This window comes from Corvus brachyrhynchos, unplaced genomic scaffold (assembly GCF_000691975.1).
Source record: "Corvus brachyrhynchos isolate BGI_N302 unplaced genomic scaffold, ASM69197v1 scaffold312, whole genome shotgun sequence".
NCBI classification, from domain to species: Eukaryota; Metazoa; Chordata; class Aves; order Passeriformes; family Corvidae; genus Corvus; species Corvus brachyrhynchos.
The window spans coordinates 661,268-682,209 of record NW_008236640.1 but is presented as its reverse complement, the minus strand read 5'-3'; the positions used below and the strand labels follow the sequence as shown (position 1 = coordinate 682,209).

Below are 20,942 nucleotides of genomic sequence, written 5' to 3'. Positions count from 1 at the left end.
ACATGTAATTCTTCAGTAAGCTACTCTGGCTGTAGCGTTATGCATCTGAAAGTAGATTATTAGAAAATACTTGGTCATGGTTTAAACATTCTTACTAAAATTCACCATAAGAAATCCAAAAAACCAACAAAAAAAATACAGCCCCCAAACCCAACACCCCCTCCCCAAATTCCAGTGCCTTCACTAGGTACAGATTATGGTTAGGGTTTGAAAAATTTCACCTTGCTTTCATTAAAACAAAGATGCTGTTTAATTCAAGGTGCACACACATTCTAGAGAGCACTTTGAAGAAATATCAGCCTTGCCAATTGCTTATTCCAAGTTATTTTTCTTTCTTCAAACTCATTGCTTACAAGAACAAGCGAAAAAGCCACGGCCCATAAGATGAAAGTGCCTGTGGAAACGGGCTATTTACAGAAAATGCAAAATGATAATGGAAGAAAAGAGAGTGAAGCAGAGTCATCTCTCCAGGAGCATCAAGAGAATACTATTTTTGCTCTGCACAAACTTTTATCTTCTGTTGCCAATCTCAGCAGGTACCTGTACGAAAATAGAGTCAGCACGTCAAAAATAAAGGATGTGATGTTTGTAGAAACCTCGTCGTGGATTATTCCACTCCCTTTCCAGAATGTGGCAATAAGGACACATGCAAGGAGCTTCTCCAGAAGCCTTCCTCAAACTGCACTGGTTGGTTCTTTCTGAGCAGCTCTGTAGGAAAATGTGTTCAGCCCCCATCACAGTCAAGGCTATTGCATCTCCTGAAATGCTGTGAGGGCCTTTCAAGCTTGTTAATGTACCCAGGCAGTCACAGCTGCAGAATACCATCCTTAGATCCTCCATAACACAGCCCCATGCCTCCTTAGATCCAAGGAAGCAGTACTCTTCTGGAGTGTGCTCAGCAATGCTTCCCTCCCACCCTGGGAAACAGAGCAGGATGCTCAAATCCATCATCCAACTGCACTGGAATTAACTAACACAAAATGAACAATGTGCCATTCTTAAGACAGCCCAGTCTCTGAAAAGTGACTGAAACCAAGACACAACTACCCCTAGGTATCAGATTGCCACTCAAGTTAGATTGAAAGCCAATTTTTAAATTTTGAAGGCAGATGCAACACATGCTCAACCTAAATCACAATGTACCTCAAATTAACCATCTCCTTGCTTCCATCGTCCAGTGGTGATACTGCAAACTCACCTTGCTTTCTAGAACTGAGGGAAGAGTTCTGAGCACCTCAAAACCAAAATGAAACCACCTCAAACATTTAAGAGGAGAAATGACAATGTGGAAGTAAGTCACTTGGTTAGAAAAAGGGTCAAAATCCAACACTTCCTTGGAGGTTTTGTTTTTGTAAAAGCAGAATGAATGACTGGCCAACTGGATTGCTCTTGGAAATCCCTCCTTTCTAGAAATCCTATTCTAGTCGTGATTTCTGGGAACCTGCCACCTCTAGGCCACACTCTTGACACTGCTACTCTTTTGCTGCTGTTATGCAGAGAAGAGTGTCTGCACAGGCTGATCCCCTCATGCTGTAAGGACCTCTGGTCCCAGTACTTCTCCGAGGTACAAGAGGAAACAAGATAAAATGAGAGCAGGCTGCAGTGCTGGAAGAAAATCACTTCCATGCAAGTGAGCCTAGAGAGGCTCAGGGGCACAGCTAAAAGGTTTGGGAATCCAGTTACCTGGAAGAACTGAGTAATAAACTTGTAAACAAACCCCAAGCCCGTGTTAGCTACATCATGTCCCTGTCAGCCTTCTGTGCACCAAGGGCAGAGCAGATTTGTACCACAACTGCAGAACATCTCCCAGCTGCAACGTTTACACTGAAATGGTCCTTAACCTTGCACCCTCAAAGGAGGAGATGCTCTCCCCATCCATGTACCCTTACAGAAGGATGGGAATGCAATCCCACACTGAGCCCTGCACGTCCACACAAACAGAAATGAACAGCGCTCACACGAACACAAGCAGCACTAATAACCGCGCCCTGTTCCTCTCTCTCCTCTCTCATACTACAGCTCCCACCTGAGTACAGATCCTTTGGATTGACCCCCCAATAGTGTATCTCAAAGTCACTCTGTATCTGAAATGGCTTTGTTTCCTTTTCAAAGGATGATGGGTAATTATGCCCAATTAAAAATCACTTAAAAGCTTCTGGGTGTTCCAAATGCCAGTTATTTCTTCCATACAGGCTGACAGGTAAGAGATAAAAATCATTAACTATTCATTAAATGGAACCAGTTGAAGGTAGCATTCCTATACTCTACTTTTAGGGCAGGCCAAAATCTTTGAGAACTCCAAGAGTATCAGAAACAGTGCACAGCTCTGACCTCTCATTTTTTCCTTTGAGAGGTGACTTCAGGTGCCATCTTAAAAACTATCCGAAATTTTCATTGTCAGTCTAAAGACACCGTCAGTATCATCCAGGGAACAGAAAACTTCCCTGCAGTTCTAAAAGCAAAATCTAGAGCCTACAAGTACCCTTAAAGTACTTTTGAGGCAACATCTCATTAGAAGTAAATTGTTACTCAGAGAGTATCCTTTATACCACATAATTTTTCAGTCAAGGCTGTCGAACAATGAATCTCAGACACTGTCATTTCATGCAGCATTTCTTTTTCACAAGCCTTTTTTATTGCACCCTTTGCAGAAACAATAGCTAGGAAACAATTTCCAAGGACTTATAAAAAGAAACGAAGGGTTTAGGCTGTGCATTAAAGAATATTCTTTTTGTCACAAGTAGCAAGTCTACCAAGATGAGTCAAGAAGAAGAGGCTGGGAGCAGCTTCCTCATGTCAAAGTGAGAGCAACAGGGCAAACAAGATGTCCAGGAAGGAATAAAAGCCATTATGCAGCCACTGCCACCCAGAGCTTTCTGTCCCCTGCAGCCACCATCCTTTTATATTGTGTTTCTGGCAGTTCTTCAGAGTCCCCTAACTCATGGCAGTGGCACAGACCACACTTCCAAGCTGGATGACATAAATGACAGAGGTGTTTCCCAGTACCACACCTGCACCACGACAGAGGAGGAAGGATGAACACTCTGTTGGCTCAGCACCTATTTTCCTCACAGGTGTGAGAGTTACACGTTATGAACTAGAGAACTTTTGAGTTAGAAACCTCATTAATTAAATGATGAACTAGTGAATTTCTGTGCTAGATAGTACAAAAGGACTGAGTACAAAAAAGTACATAAAAGGACTGAGTGCTTGTTTTCCTGCTTAGCAAGCTCACAAAATGAACTTTAATTTACAGGTTATGTTGATCTGCAAATCTGAGTGATCCAAATGGACTGAGAGAAACACACCTAGTGCTATTTTGCATTCTGTAGTTTAACACTCAGACACAAATCACTGAGTTTTTCTGTTTCTTTGTTTTTTAAAAAATGATAGTACCATACTTTCACTATCTGGCTTAAAAAGAGAGCTATTCTGACACTGGAAAGGTTGCATTGACCCTCCTAAAATGGAGCTGTGCTTGCACAAAATTCTTCAAGTTGCCTTCAGCAGAAACAGGCAATGGAAACAAAAAAGCATGAACAAACCAGTAAGTGATCACCAAGCCCAGTTTTCACAGCTGGTAGCAGGCAATTTCAGTGTTGGACAAAACCCCTTGGAGATCTGTTTTTTGAAAAGGGCATTATTTATAACTTTATCTTCTCCCTTGGAAAGCTCCCCTACATTAGAGGCTCAAAGGGCCACTGACCTCATGTTCTGTGCCTTCAGGCCTTACTGAGCACTAGGTCTCACTTCCTAATTGTAATTGCACTACAAGGCAATTACTATCACAGCACAGGATGTCATGTAGGCTACTTTTTTTTTGCTGTTACCATGTTCATTTTGGAGAAACATGACAGAAAAATTCATCTCGGGGTGGATGACACATGAAAGAAAGCCTTCCAGTGAAAATAATAATGGCACACGTCAGCTACACCTGTAAATGTTAATTACCACTGTGATTATATTATGTTAGACACCAGTTAAGCATTACCACCAGCTCTATTTAAAGAGATCGTTCATATGTGCAAGATATGAGCAGAACAGGAAATGCGCCTTAGGCTGGCAGGGAAAATAAGAAACAGGTAACCCAAGTTCTCTATGACAACTTTAGTTCTAGTTTACATGAAAATCTGAGTTTGCCTATACTCTATTTTACAGTCAGGAGAAATCAAATTCCAGCTTTTCTGTTTTTCCATTATACGAAAACACTTTAATAAGCCCTTTTTTTTAGCAAGAGAGTGCAGCCTTTTCAGTAGCATAATCACACCAGAAAGGACCTATTGTACCTTTGTTCATAAGGCAGTCCTTTAAAAATGGCTCAGAGTTTCTTGCTGTGAAGCACAACTTCCCAGCAAACATTATTTTAATCTCCTGTACTGTGGTGAAGCTAAAGATAATGGAAAGCACACACAGAAATAGCAGCATGTCTCTCACCTATTTAAGCCAGAAATGCTAAAATGATCTATTTACTTCAAAACTCGTACTTGTTATCAGAAAATTTTAAGACTCAATTATCTTGAGCTCACTGCTGACTTTGAATATAGAATGTTTTGCTGCTGCTGCTGCTGCTATTTTTCTGTAAAAGCATTCCACTTTCTCTGTTCACATGTGTGGCAATCTCACATACCAGCAGGGCCCCAGCCTGCTTCTAAAAGCTTTTTTATTGATCAAATGTAGTAAATCATTGAGACAGATTTCTACAGCACACAGAACCGCTGCAGAGCAACTCAACTTTGCTGTTTGTAAATAATTCTGCCAGCACAGAAGGACAAGCTCCCCTGCTGTAGCATCCAAAGTGACAGTCAGCTCTGACACGGCACAGCAGCAGACCAACATTCACTGCTCTGCAATGTGCCCCTTCAGGTGACAGAAGGCACTGCCATCTGCAGGGCTGGGCAACAAAAATCACTTCTTTTAGGAGCAGTTCCCGTGCAATTCAATCATTGCAAATGGCCTTCAGACACAGACTCAGCTAAAGGCCAAGTGCTCCAAAGGGTCTTTGCTGTATCAGTCAAAGCCCAGAGTGTGGCCCAGTTCACTCCAAAAACCCACTGAGATAAGAAAATGGGTTAACAGGTCACAGATTTTGTCTCCCCATCCCTTCTGACAGATTATCTAACTTGTTTTTAAAAAGCTCCAATGACAGACATCCCATATACTCCCAATCCATTCCAGTATTCAAATTTCCATTTGCAAGTCATTTTTTATGTCTAAATTTACCTTGCTTTTTATTTATATCTATTGCTTTTTATCCTTTTTACAGCAGACATCTAAAACAGTTTATATCTTTCCACTCTGCACGATTTAAAAAAAAATATAGAAACCAACTCATGACTTTTAATTACCCAGACTGAGATTACAATACAGCATCATTTTCCATGTCTCAGAAGATACTAAAACCCACTGCCATGAGCAAAGATCTGGATTAACCTAGAAAACATTCAAGCCACTGGATAGAATTCCAGCTGATGGTCATCTCAGCAAAATCCAGAAAGATAATCAAGGGCAAAGGAACTCGTTTGCACATTTATCAGGACAGGAGAGAAGCCTCAGATACTTTTCTGGAGTAGAGCTGTCAGGTAGCTCAGCCTCTGACTTGCCTGATTATTCTTTTAACCTTCAGACAAGGAGCTGTTGTGAATCAGGCTATTTTGTTAAGAAAAATGTTTCTTATAACCCTCCTCTCTCGATTAAATAGACAAAGTAATTCACTTTCTCACAGGTTATGCTTGTACAAGTCATGCAGCTGAAATAGAAAACCAGACTCGTTCCTGCTGCTGTAATACTGACTTAGTAAAGACTTGCTAAATAATTGTATGGTCAATATAAAGTAGTGATAATTTTTTTAAGTCCCTGAGAAGGTTTGCAATGCTTACCTCGATGACTCTTGCTTCAAAATCTTCGTAAGTTTCTGTTGGGAGAAGAACAGGATGTTACATTTCCTTGTGTTACTTCTTTACCAGCACATCCTCCTGTAGTGGGTGCCACTTAAGAAGGACACAACCTCTATGGAACTGTAATTTATAGAGCAGTCTCAGCAACACATAGAAAAGGTAAGACAAGAACAATTTGAATCAGCAATGTGAACTGTGTTTTTCCCTAAACACTGCTCTAAAATTGCAAATAAACCTCAAATTTCATACATACAAAGCAAAAGCTGTAAATCATTAAAATCACCAGATGGGTCAACTTCCATTATGACTAAAGTATTATCCAATATTCTTCAGAATATTGTACAACCAACAGGGATTCCAAGAAATTTGGGGTTTGGACTAGATGACCTGTAAAAAGTCCCTTCCGACTCAACCTGTTCTTTGATTCTATGATACTGCAAGTACTTCTTGATCCACACTTTTGTGAAATTCCAGAAAGGGGAGGGGGAGCATGAAACAAAACAATACACAGCCACTTCAAATAACCATGCATCATTTAGCCCTTACAAGCTCTTGCTTTTCCAACGTATTCCATGAACACAAGCATTTCAGTGTAACACAGAAGACCATTATTTGGTGTAGTTACAGTGAGATTCTGGAGAAAAGCTTAAAACCATGGAATGGTGTAGAACTGGGGCCTCAGTCCTTCACCAAGCATTGCTTTATCATTTACACACAACCTCCAAGATGGTTATAAACACAATCATCTTGGCACAGTTTAGAGATCTGTCAGTCTACACAAAGCAGATTTCTAGCTCACAGTAAGGATACAAATCCCAACAGGCACCCTCTGCTCCCTCTGAAGCTCTTCAGTTGCTAAAGAAACACTGTAAACTCGGGAGAAAAGGAATTCTGTAAGTGGAAAATACTGCTCTTTCTCTACTCCTAGCTAGCACAGTAAGTGACACCAGGGAATCCAGTCATGCCACAGTCTCAGGTCAAAAGGATTCATTGGGTTTGGCAGTTTCAGGTCTGTTCTTCCTATCACCTTGACTTTGCATACAGTGAATGTCCCCATTCCCCTGCAAAATCATTAATCCTCTGAATAAAAAGATGCTGGAAGAACTACGGGGGCCTGAAAATCCCCAACATTTTTAACAGATTAAAAGGAAATCAGTGCATGCTAATCAGAAGCTGCTTTTTCTCAAACACATTCATAATACAAGCTGACAGCTTCATTTTCCTATTTTGATTGCAGTGCCCTTTCCTCTTTTTGGCAGAACTTGACCTTACTAGAACAGCCTCCACACAGCCAACTTTAATGCCAGTAATCTACATCAACAGCACCAGCCAAAAGCATAATCAAGGAAAACACCAGAAGGTAAAGTTAACAAATGCATAAACATTGTTTACAACAGCTGTCACTTCTTTTAGTGGTATAAACTCAACGGAGTCTTGTGTCCACAGCATGGAACTAGAACCATGGCATTTTCTTGACCTGCTCCACGTTCCACCACTGACTTATGGGGAATTTGGAACAATTAATCTCTCAAATCTCCTGGTTTTACCTTGACAGATTCAATGATAGCTGGCCAAGTCCACTGTCGCATCACTGCCTTCCATGGAATATTTGCTCTTAAGGTAATAAAATGAAATGCAAGCAGTGCTAGAAAATACCACCTGTCTTTCATAGCCCCTCTTACTACAGAAGTGTACTGAAAGATGCCAATAAGCAGAGTTTCACAATAAAAACTCAGCCCAACAGGAGTTGACATGTCTTTTTCATGTTTAACTAGTTGAAAAAGATTAGGCTTCTAAATATAAAAGCTACTATAGAATTTCTAGTGGTCTGAATAACAGCATTGTAAAAGAAGTCACCTCTCTGCTCTACATATAGGACCTCTGGTTTCACTATACTGAACTACTTAGGAAATAAATAAATAATTTTATAGTTATTATCATTACTATGGTATTTATTGCAGCTTCTAAAATCTACATTCAAACTACATAATCTTTAACCCTATTTCATTATTTGAACTAGAATTAAAAACAAGACTGATTTATCCCACAGAATCCTTTAAGAAACTATAAAAAAGCCATGACTATATTTCATACTCAAGACAATTGATGCTGGACACAGAAAAACATTTCCATCCTTCAAGACTCCTGGAACAGTCTGTGACATAACACAGTACTCTGTAATATCACATAAAATCATACAGTCTATAACAGAACAGTCTAACAGCTACAGGAAATTAAGCAATGTTTTAACAAATTTCACTGTTGTTAGCAGTACCTGCTCTTTGATTTAGCTGGCTTGTGTGTGGGCATGGAACAGAGAAGTATAAAACCAATTTTCAGTCACAGAAAAAGTCTGGATCTCGCTTTCTCCAAGCCTGCCCTCAGAAAAGCTAAGGGAGAGGAAGAAGATAACTGGTTTTCTTACCTCCATTAGGACCAGGGTCAGGAGGATCCAGAAGGATACCTCCCCAACACTTTCCACTCCATCCTCCCTCCCTCTTAATTTTTATTTTCCTTTTCTTCTCCCATGTATCTCTCTGATGAATAATTTCAGACTGAATTCTCTCTCGTTCTTCTTTTTTTCGCTGGGCAACTTCCTGGACTTTCCCAGTTTGCAACACAGGAGCATTAAGACCAGGCCAGAGGAAACCAGAAGGTCCTTAAAAATAACAGAGAAAAATTATGCTTTGTTCCAAATTAGGATGCAAAATGCAACAAAATGGAAAATTCTCTTATATTTCAAATGCACTGTATGATGCAGAATTTATATCTGAAAAAGCAAAACCAACATTAAATAATCATATTAAGATTTTTTGTTTGAAGACAAAAATATTTCAAATGCATTGTATGATGCAGAATTTATATCTAAAAATGCAAAGCCAACATTAAGTAATCATGTCAAGATTTTTTTGTCTAAAGACAAAAATATCACAAGCAGTTCTGACATCACAGAAAGGAAAAAAAAATTGTCCACTTATGAAATCAAGAAACACTATACACAAAACCATCAGCTTTCTATATGTGAATCTACCTTCACCAATCTCCTGGCCTCTATTGAGATTCTTCCTTAGCTTTTTCTTCCTTTTCTTTCCTCTTCCTTTCTTTACTCCCACGCCAGTCTCTGCCAAAGCTCCTTTCCACAGCTGATCAGCTGTCACTGAAATAAAAAAAAACCCAACTCCCATAAGTAATGTTCAAGTACAGATTACACTGGAAATTGAAGCTGAACAAAAAATAACCCCAAACTTGAAACTTGCTTGATCTTTGCTTTGCTGGAATTTAAACTGTAGGATTACTGCCTTGCCAAGAAAGTAATTTCCTACTCTGTGCATATGTATTTGGTGCAAAGATGTGCCTCTACTCCTCATTACTGCACTGAGAGAGGCACACAGCCAAGTGCCTGTTTTTAACACGGTTTTTCAAAATCGATTTAAAGATAAATATTCCTAACAAGTAAGGCATTAATTTCGTAACTCAGAGCAGCAATACCTTGAAGCACTTATCCAAGGACACTGATCAGTGGCAGTCAACTTGAATCACCCCTAAAAAGGCCTGCTTTAAAAGGCCACAAAACACAAAATGTTAACCAAAACATAAACCTGATGCTGTTCACATGTTCTGAAAATACGTCCCCCTTACTGCTTGTGTAAGTGGGAAGGAATGTAAGGAGGAAGGAATGCAAAACACTTTTAACAGCATCATCAGAGCTCTGGCTCTGTCAGGCCTCCTCAGGCAGTGGCTGTGGTGCTTCAAGCATTGCCTTGGCGCTTCACCCAGCACAGGAGAGCAAGACATAGGAAACACCTATTCAATAGTTAACTGCAAACCACCATTCATTGCAAACCACTGATGGCAATAGAGGACACCACGGCAGCTTAGACAAAAAAAACCTACACCAAAAAGAAACTGATTATGTGAAAAGACACCATAGACAGTATTTCCCAGAATCCCAGGGTGGGTCAGGTTGGAAGAGACCACCGTGGGTCACCTGGTCCAACCTCCCTGCTCAAGCAGAGTCATCGCAGAGCACATGGCACAGGATGGTGTCCAAATGGCTCTTGAATACCCCCAGTGAGGGAGGCTCCACAGCCTCTCTGGGCAATCTGTCCCAGTGCTCGGGCACTGCTCAGTGAGGAACCTCTTCCTCATGGTCAGGTGGAACTTTCTGTGCCTCAGTTCCTGCCCGCTGCCTCTTGTCCCATTGCCCGGCACCGCCGAGCAGAGCCTGGTCCATCCTCTGAGCCCTCCCTGCAGACACTGACACACACGGATGAGGTTCCCTCTCAGTGTCTCTTCTCCAGCCTGAACAGGCCCAGCTCCCTCAGCCTTTCCTCAGAAGGGAGGGGCTCCAGTCCCTTCATCATTTGCCACCCTCTGCTGGACCCTCTCCAGGAGCTCCTTGTCTCTCTTGTCCTGAGGAGCCCAGAACTGGACACAGCACTCCAGATGTGCCTCACCAGGGCTGGGTAGAGGGGCAGGATCACCTCCCTGACCAGCTGGCAATGCTCTTCCTAATGCAGCCCAGGATGCCATTGGGACTGGGCCACAAGGGCACTGCTGGCCCATGGACAGCTTGTTGTGCACCAGCACCCCCAGGTCCTCCTTCCCAGAGCTGCTTCCCAGCAGGTCACCCCCAGCCTGTGCTGGTGCCTGGGGCTGTTCCTCCCCACGTGCAGGACCCTGCACTTGCCCTTGCTGAACTTCAGGAGGTTCTTCCCTGCCCATCTCTCTGGCCAGAATACAGAAGCATCACCATTGTTCTGCTTGCAGATTAATGTTATTATGTGCTTGACCCAGGGGCAGTGTTACTATGGCAGTGTAAATCTTGTGTTCTCTGACTAGAAACTGAAAATTTTGTTTATTTAAAATAGACAAAAAAAGTCAGTAAACACTTTTAACCAAGGGAATTAAAATAACCATAGAATCACTACCACTTCCCATCAGCAATCCATTCTTTTCAGATTAATGCACGTGAGAGATCCTGCCCCACAGACTGGCAAATGCTTTGGAACTGGGGCAGCTCTGCCATGCTGACAACACAGCGAGGGACAGAAACTATCCAGGATGCCCAGCGGTACCACTTAGTGCCCAGGTTTATTTTTGTATTCTTTGTTTAAGGCGCCAAGGTGGTTCTTCCAAGAGTTTGACACATACACCTATTCACACAAATATCTTTCCCAAAGCGGGAAGCTTAACTGATTCCTTTTTGAGAATCCTGAATCCAGCAATCAAAGCTCAGCACACTGGAAAGCAAGGACACACAACTCTGCAAGTCCAGGGAGTACAAAATAGTATTACCTTAAGACAGCCAAGAGCAGAGTGGCCTCCAAAGTCACTACATACCCAAAAAACAAGGTGTATGAACACTACAACAAAGCAAAACATGTAACAGGAATTTTGGTTCTTTTGCAGACAAGTGGAAATCTGTGTACTATAGACAAGTAGAAATCCCCATGGATAACAGCAAAGTTTATCACACTTCTTATATGCTGTGAGGCAAGAACTGAAGTTGCTCCTGGGTAGGCTTTAGTCCCTGTAAAAAGAAATTTTTGTCTGAAATTACATGCTCTTTTCTAGACATTAAAGTGAACCCCAATGTCCAGAGATTTAGGAGTTTAAAAAAAAAAAATCCCACAAACAGCAGCTGTATCAAATGGCTTGAAACCAGTGTCTGAACTGTCAGCCACTAAAATACCTTCCAGCTGATTACAACACACTGATGCATGTAGCTGTGAGCTAAATGTGGGGGTGGGGAAAAAACCAACAAAAAACCCCACCAAAACCAATAAAAACTTACATAAAAATGCATTACCTCCTTACCAAATTTTTTTTCAGGGGAAAAAAAAAATTAAAGTAAGTAGGTAATGCATGATTCAGTAAATTCATGCTCTTAAGTGAACTATGTGGCTGCTCCATTAGGTGCAAGGCTGATCATCAATCCTGTTAAGCTTCTTAGCTTATTCAGAAAACACGGTGTAACTAGCAATTCCTTTTTACAGATTATAATCCTGCTAGCCTGGAAACATGGAATTACAATAAAGGTACTTACATTTTTTTCTGCAAGGCTATTTTTTAGCTGGAACAGTCCCTGAATCTGCAGTTTGGGTGACCTCACAAAGGGTCCTAACAGCTACAAAGGAGGCTGTAGAGGGGCAGCAACAAGCAGTTAAGAGCAGATCTGGAGCTTGTAATACACTCCAAAAAAATCCTGCACTTTGAGCTGCACTCCAAATATATCTACAATCAGATCACTTTAATTCCAATAGAGGAAAGTAGCAAAGGTCACAGAGTAAGGACATTGTCTTGCACCAAAGGAGACCATTCAATGCCAACAGATCCATGAAGAAGAGGTCAGGCCGAGTCAAGCTTTGGCCTCAAGCACTACACAAATTCTGACAAAATTAGAACCAGATGAAAACATCACATATGGTCCCAAAGTGCAGTTCATCTAATCAGCCTATAATAATAGCATCATGTGTTTGGAAAGCAGCTGCATTTAATGAAACACATCAGAAGCCTGCAAGCTGCAGAGCTGAGTTCTTTATAAGATGGAGGTATCACGCTGATTTTAAGATGAAGTGACAAGAATGGAATATGAAAGGGATAGGCTGTCATCGGGAAGATTACAGTGGTGGGGACATTGCTTATGACAGACAGACAACACACCACTGGAGAAAATAAAAATCTGCATGTAAGAAAGGTCAATCTGACTTGGCAGCAAAGCACCAAAGTGATTAATGAGCACATACACAGGCAGGAGAAACATCCTGAATTGGAGGAAGTAACTCCAAACAGAAAGGAGGATCACTGTACTGCTTTTCACACTTGTAGAGATATTATGGAATGAAGGCACTACAGCAGATATGTAGTCTCTTCGTGACTTATGGGCTTATTTTACTTTGCCTTTGTAAAATGGGGTGTTGCATGCATTCCTCAAGAGCTAAAATAGAACCACTTAAAATAAAGCCACTACACATTTTTAGTAAGTTACCAAAAAGCACATAGCTACTGAGTGGGGGGGAAAGTGTCATCTATAAGATTTTATTTTATAGACTAGGAAAAGATCCACTACTGAATTGAGCTGAAAACATGCTTTATGCAAGCTGATCACTAACAACCACCAGAGGTACATCTGTGTGACATCACTCCATTTTGCTGAATCTACACAAAAGATATTTTTTAATATTCTGGAAAGGATTTGGGATTGTGTCTTTTTATATTATCCCTGAGTATCAGAAATGAGACAGGTATTTATAAGACGAATATTAGGCCACACCTCAGTAAACCACAAGTATTAAAAGACTTCCTGTAACCCCCATCAGAAAACAGTACCCTAGATACTCATTAACTGAGATTAAAATCAGATTTCTCTGTCTCCTGCAAGATGAGTTCACAGCTTGCTGAGCACACAAAGAAAGACAAAGAGCAGTAAGTTGGAAAACTGAAGGGAGTAAAAGGAGAAGAAAGAATCAATTTTGTAAAACAGCTAAGCAGGCTCACTTCTTTCAAATACAAGGAATCTTTTCCTAAGGTTTTTGGTGACAAACAGCCTGTGGCAGCACAGCAGCAGAGATACAAAGACATTACTATTGACACAATAAAAACACTAAAGAACTTGTTATAATAAACATGCTTCTTTCAGTGCTCTGTCGTCCACTAATACCATCACATTTGTGCAGCTGTATTACCTTAAGGTAAGGTCTTTTCAATCACTAACATTCTCTTCCAGGTTTCAGCTTGGAATACACACTTTTATTAAGAGATGAAATCTTACAAGGTATATTTCAACCCCATTCCTTCTCCCGACACCAATGGACTCACCACCATCTCCAAACAAAAACAGCATTTAGAAAAAAATGCTTCATGCATATGAAATATGAAAGAGCAGAGAATGTGCTGCTTACATATTCTATTACAAATTTAATGATAAATTACACAGACCCTACACAGCTGCTTAATGACCACAATGAGACATTTCTTCTTGGATGCAGGTCTTTAACTTAAATAACTTAATCCAGAAGTTTAACACACTCATCTGGAAACTGGAGACCCATACACTTCCTGATTTGAAGGATTTCAACCTTGGTCTCCCATTTTCTGCATGAATATACATCTCTCTGTTTTTTCACAAAAACCATTCCAAAAAAACAACATTCTGCTTCTAGCTCCTTTTGCATCCATACTTAAAAGATTCCTAGGACAGAGGCTGGCACAGAACAGGCTACATGAACCACTCCAACCAGGATTTGGCAAAGAACTGCTATTTAAGTAGCTTAGGTCAGGAAAAGGAGTGCTCAGCTGTATTTTTAAATCTAGGCCTTATGACGTCTTATATTCTCTCTCCACCATGTTACAAAATGTGCCTAATAACCGTATCCTTAACTACAAGGCATTTAGGGTAAAGGTCCTAGGAAAAACCACACACAGAGCAGCTGCCTTAAGAGCAAAACCCACAACTCATTGCAGTGGCTGAACATGACTCAAATCATTTAGATGTCACTTCCAATTGCATGCATTAACATTCAACTTCAAGCTCAGTTCTTTTGAGTGGCTGGAGTAATTCTCACAATTATATTAAAAACCTACTTCCAAAACAACAGCAGTGAACCATCCAAAACAAAGATGGAGTTTGACTTTATACACCTTCGTCATCTTCAGCTGAACTCATATAATGTTCAAAAACTGTCAACTCAGTTCATACCATCTGTTATCCTTGACAAGTTATGTTTCTAATATATTTTCCCCTTAGTTTTAAAAGCGGAAGTCTTTAATTCCAAGACCTACTCAGGCTTTTTAAAGTTACTTATGGAAAATGTTTAACTCCTCTAGGTTGAATCCTCTCCTCCACGATTCAAAAGGGAATATTCTGCAGATGATAATACAAAGAGATTTATTAATGAGAGAAAAATGGAATAATGGCATGCTAATACCAGAGGGATTACTTATAACACGTGAGATTCTACAGCAGCCTCATCAAAATCAGTGTGTTCATCCCAAATGAGAACTGCTCTTGCCACTTCACCTCTGAAATTCAACTGTCTGCCACCATGTGACATCAGTGTCTTGACTCCCCATCTAACCCTGGTCCACAAGCAGAAAAGCATGGATCTATAGGATCCATAAGAAATGACATATAGTGCCAGATTATTCTCAAGTGTCTTAAGTCACCACACTGAAAACATTGTTTTCTTCGAAGAAAGAGAGCCTTTCTCAAAAGAGCCCTCTCAGCCTTTTTAAATAGACATGTATGATGCATATCTGATACTGAGCTCTGCTGAAAGATAACAAGAAGACAAAAACCTCCACCTCCCCAGTGAGGCCTTAAAAAAAAGGGGCTGCTTAAGCAAAATGCATGCTCCTGTTTGCAATTCTGCCTTCACCCTCTTCAGATGCCATCTTCCAAGGGTATTTATTATCTGTGAGCTCTGCAGGGCCTTTTTAGAAACCTGGGAAGTACTGAAGACTGTGAAGCATTCAGTCTAGACAGCCACTACTGAGTCACACAGCATTAACTGGGGTATCCAGCAGCAGAACTGCAAGAATCTGGACACTAAAAATGTCTCACTAAGACAAGGACTACTGCAACACCATAAAAATGAACATGAGGCCATTTAAGAGATTAGTACCTCAGGACAGATATAAAACAGTTTTAGGTAGAAGTTCACAGACTGAAAGTTAAAACTGCACATATCTGAAATGTTTCCACTGAAAATTTAAGCTCAGTTCTACTTCTCACTGCTAGATGGGTTTCCACAGGAGTGAAACAGGAAAAAACCCTCATCAACTGCCAAATTTTCTGCCCTCCGGTTATGCTAATACAAGTCTGAAGCTCTTGGAGCTACTACCTATTCATAGCAATTTAATAACATTGTTAAAAAATGCAAAAGCTCCCATTATGTGGATAGCATAAAAATTTTGTTTAGGTGTGTCTGCAAATTTGTTGGCAGAAAAAGACATCTATAGTCTAATTATTTTTTCCCACAAGATAGCAGCATGGGGAAGTTTTGGGTATTTTCCTCAAAATCCAGAAACAAATCTGTTGCATCTTGATAGTACAACAAAACCTCAGACCTGGAAAATATTCCAAAAGATGCATTCATACTGCTATACACACACAGGGAATAACTCTACTTAACTGCAAACCCTGAGCACACTTTCACAGTGCACTTAGATTAGAATTTCACATTTTCTAAAACTGGCAATTTGTCACAGTGTCAGCAGAAGCTGAGGACGTGGGATTGTCAGGTTGATTGTCAGTCCCAATTCAAACCCTGAATAAATCCAGCTACAAGCCCAGCATCTGAGAAACTGTATTTTGTTTTCTTTATAATGTTTTATTAAAAACCAAGGACCTTAAATGTAGCTAATATATGTTGTTGTAAATGCTACTATCTTTTGAAGGTTGCTTTGATTATTAAAGCTTTAATTTTTAATAACTATCATGCCTCAGTGTCACCAGATGGATATGGAGAAGGGAGATTCCAGTGAGGTCTGCAAACTAAACACCTTTGGCTCGGTTCAGTTCCTCAAAACAAAATGAAAATCAGGGGCTGAATGCCTTTGAAAAGTAATACTGCATCATAACAAATCAAAACCCAACAGAATGCCCCTCTAAGTACAATTAACTATATGACATTTTATATTCACTCCCCTTTTTCCTGACTAAACACAATTAACCAACTATTCTTCAATACACAGACAACTCTCTTGGAAAAGGAAAAAAAATTTAAAACAGCAGTTGAACAGTTTTGACTCTTTACATCCTTAATGCTGAAACATCAAAACTCTTCTTGTGATACCACTGGTAATGACAAGAGACAACTCTGTGATTATTTATCTGGAGCGTTCATACTTCAAGAAAAATTCTTTGTAAATTGAAACAAGTGTTTTTTAATTCTGATCATCGAGTTAGACATGGCTGTCAAAATGAACAGTTTAACCCAAAGAAAACTCACATAAGTCTACAAAACCATGATATAAAATGTAATTAAAGAGCAGCCTCAAGGAGCAGTGGAAGGTGTCCCTGGCCACAGAAGTGGCTTTGGAACGAGATGCTCTTTAAGGTCCCTTCCTAGCCAAGCCATTCCATGATTCCATGACTGGCTCCTAAGGGTAGCTAATGGAATTCACAGTGTGAGTAGGACAGTGTAATTTTTATATAGTCCCAGTATCAAATAAAAACTCTTCATTCTCACGTGCACTTGGATACATAACAGATGTTGAGAAAACCATGCTGATTTGGACGCCTTTGGGGTCAAAGACAACTCCTAAGGCTGGGAGACAGCCAAACCAGTAAATGAAACCTGAACTGCTTCCCATGGTCAGGAGGGTGGAAAGGGGAAAGAATTAGCCTGGAATGAGAAGATAATTTTACATTACTTCATTAAAAACTCACTGAAATATGTCATAGGACAAGAATAAATCCCTGTGTATGCTTTTGTGTCAGAGTTGCAGGAGACAACTATCTGGGTAAGGATCAGAGACTGCCTAGGATAATTGCAATTCCTCTGATTTAAATTAATTCCTTCTATTTAAACCAGTTAAACGATTAAAAATATGTTGAAGGTATAGATGACCCTACTAACAAGGGCATAGTAATATTATCCAAGGTATGATGGAAGATAATTAAGCATTCACAAACGAGCTAGAAAAATCCAGTCACCTTTCTCAGTCACAAACCCCGTCACTTGGCTGACATCTCACTTGACAACTATTTCACATTAAATGGTCATATCTGCATTTTAAATGTTACCACTTCTCAAGCAACTGTCCTGCTAAGGATTTGAGTGATTTATACTGTTTGTATCCACTTCATCTGAATTCTGAAGATTTTACTTTTTATTTCTGTAAGAGAAACTGTTCTTAGAATAATTGTACTTTGATACACAAAACCCTGAGTCTTCTGAATCTCATGGCTACTGTCTCTGCTGAAGACATAAAGGAGGTACACTTTATTTTTTCCAGGTTGTTACATCTTATTAAATAAGCCCATAGTTTTAGGTAGTTTGCCTAAATATATAAAATTTTACTAAACAACACAGATGCCATCCCAGCAAATATTTTTAATTCAGTCATTTAATCAGACATCTGGGAAAGTTCCTGGTAAAACAGAGCTCATCTAGAGCTTGAGAATATGAATACAAACCTAATTAATGAAACAATCTAACCTACAAATTGCAATCACATTGCAATCACTTGTGGTGCTACACGTTAAATTTAAGATAAACAAAATAACAACAGTGCGTGGCTTCTTACATATTCTGATCCTGTTGCTGCTTCCCTAAATGAGTTTTTCCTGCAGGTGGCGTCCTTAGAAAGCCTTTTCCATGCAGAGCCTGCAGTTCACACTGCAGCCTTTGCCAAGTCTTTGGAGACCGCTCTACCCTCAATTACTTGGAATCAGTCAATGGTCAAAATTTACTGGATAAGATGAGCAGCAAGCGCAGCCTGACTGTTTAACCCCGTCTTTAGCAGATGTAGAGAAAACAAACACATTCTGTCACCCAGATGTTGAGAATAGGAACAGACCACCAGTTCTGAAAACCTGATTTTGCAGAGCTCTTAAATTCTATGGATTATAAACAATCAAACTTTGACTCTCCCATTGCTGCAGTTATCCCTGCCAGAGATTATGTCCTTACCATGTATTCTCTTCCCCTGTGGGATAGGATAAGGAACCACAAAGCAGGTGAAAAAGCCCCTCAGTTACCTCAGCTCACAGTCCTGAGTGTGCATTTAAGCAGCCATCATTCCTCAGTTATGTTAAGCACGGGTATAATTCCTTTGAGGACTGGAGGAAAACACTGCACCCGACCAGACAATCTGCAGGATGCCACCAGCAGCTTCTGTGTAACACGTTCTTGCATTTCAGTAATTTCATTTCTGAGGCAGCACAGCTTGAACAGCACGCCTTGCCTGTGGCTCAGAAATAATTCAGATGATAAACACACAATTTATACTCTCAATAAAGGAGAAAGGAAACAGAGGGGGAAGATGCTTCCCCCTCCCATCCAGTGACATATATTAGATGGATTCACTGTGACAAAAAGCAAACCCTTGTTTGCTATTACAAGATAATAAACTGGTTTTGTGCATGCACTTCTGTCAACACCTATAGCTGCAACTGAAATCTCAGGAGATACAAAAAAGTCAGGATACACTGATTTTCAAGACTGTATCTCTCCAAAGCAGTATTTTCCTTTCCTCTTCTGTTTACTACAGTTAATAATTTTTATCCAAGTCAAGACTTACATGTATTGAAGAAACTGCTTTTCCTGCACTGCTCGACTGTCCCAGTCCAGGGGGCAGAGAGGGAACACCGTGTCTGGAAAGCCCATGCCAGGCTAGAGTAGGAACTGCAACCCCCTTTCACTGGCACAGAAGCAAACCCTGGGAACAAAGACAGACAGGTGTTTATATACTGCACAAATCCTTCTTAACACGGTATTCCCTGCAAATATACACACCAGGAGAAAAACCAGTGATTTTCAAAGGGAATCAGAACCTTTTGTCTTGAAGTGCAAAGCAGAACGTGGGAGGGAAAACACTGCAACAGAAAATGCCACAAAGAGAAGAAGGCTAGAAGGCTTCGAGCATATTGCTGATAGAGTGATTTTAATTATGAATTATTAAGAAGCTGTTGCAGCCTTTGATTTTTCCTGGTTTACCTGCAAGAAATGGTTGGGGTTTTTTAGGGATATATTTGTGACTAGAGTGTGAAAATGCTTCCCTCCACTAAGGAAACTCCACTGGCCTGTTTTCAAGCCCCTCTTAATGTTCAGGCTTTAATCACAGTTTGGCATCACTTCATTATAGATTGCCCTGAGGATGAGAAGAGACCCAAAATTCATTAACTACTTAGATTTTGTTTAAGAAAGAAAGGCAAGAAAGCTTTTAGAGGACTGTAGAAGACAAAAATGTTTTCCCTTCCTTATAAGTATACTTTGACCTCTGCTGGGAAAAAAATAATACAGCTGAGTTTTGAAAAGTGACTGAAGAGGATTAATAACCAGAAAATTTTAATTTAAGAAAAATTACAGAAAAATTAGAGAAAACAAACTTGGATTCCTATTGACTAAAAAATGTCCACAACGAGGAGAAAGAATGGGAAGAAAACTATAATTTGAGTAACGATGTCACTTCATCATCTCAAGGCAGATGTTACTTAAGTTACTCTGATGGGATAAGGGCGACTGATCCAAAGGCACAGCTGCCTTGCCCACCACCCTGTAAGAATGAGTAAGATCTGCACACCTAAACTCCACTTATGATCTGAAGCACATGTTTATTTTATCCAGTATTTATCACATTTCCTGTCCTGGAGAAGAATAACACATGCAAGAGCAACTAGGGTGACACTACTTGGCAAAATGCAAGCTTTCAAAAAACCTGACACTTGTTTAGAAAGTCCCGTTGGCATTGCTGAGATACAACACTGAATTGTTATGCAGCTCTTGTAGGAGCCAGAGTGATAGAACTGCCACGGGAATGTGTGCAGCTGTGGAATGTTCTGATCCACGCACAAGCAGCCCCCACCTGGCTGTGTGCTGGTCTGGAGTTCACCACTGGCCATTTAATGCTGTGCCACAGCAGCCACTGCAAAGTGTCACAGGTGCAGCTGAGTTCAACACACCCCAAAGCACTTTTCCTACGCTGGAATTAACAAAATGGAGGGAAAATCACTGCAAGGGCTCATAAAACTCAAATTCACGGATGTACAGACCCCCACTCTGCCAAGGACCAGCCGCCTGGGGATCACGGCAATGCTCCTCATTCCCCTGATCCCGCAGCAACCCTACGGTGAAACCCCGGAGCAAGGGAGCACCAGGGGCTGCTCTCACCAGGCCACACCTCAGATCCATAGGAAGGCAGCAGAGACACTGCAAACCCCTCGCCCGTGCTGCCGTGCACGCACACGCGGACGTATGGATGCGCACATGGATGTATGGATGCGCACATGGATGTATGGATGCGCACATGGATGGATGTCCGGGTGTGCACACTCAGCGCGCTCCCCTCGCCCTGCGGGGAAACCCCCCACCTCCCGCG

General features: G+C 40.7%; 1 protein-coding gene across 2 annotated transcripts in view; it reads right to left on the bottom strand.

Moving 5' to 3' along the window:
• MRPS5 (mitochondrial ribosomal protein S5) overlaps positions 1 to 20,587 on the bottom strand; it is a 27,915-nt gene extending 7,328 nt beyond the window's left edge. Inside the window, exons 1-5 of one of the 2 annotated variants that reach the window (XM_017726714.1) lie at positions 20,430 to 20,587; positions 19,146 to 19,283; positions 8,926 to 9,051; positions 8,320 to 8,553; positions 5,877 to 5,911 (exon numbers count right to left, since the gene is read on the bottom strand). In XM_017726714.1, the coding sequence (XP_017582203.1) occupies positions 5,877 to 5,911; positions 8,320 to 8,553; positions 8,926 to 9,051; positions 19,146 to 19,283; positions 20,430 to 20,466 (570 nt within the window). In that variant the 5' untranslated portion in view covers positions 20,467 to 20,587. The remainder of the gene's footprint in view (positions 1 to 5,876; positions 5,912 to 8,319; positions 8,554 to 8,925; positions 9,052 to 19,145; positions 19,284 to 20,429) is intronic. The other variant, XM_017726713.1, reaches the window with a different exon arrangement.
• Between the last annotated feature and the right edge of the window lie 355 nt (positions 20,588 to 20,942).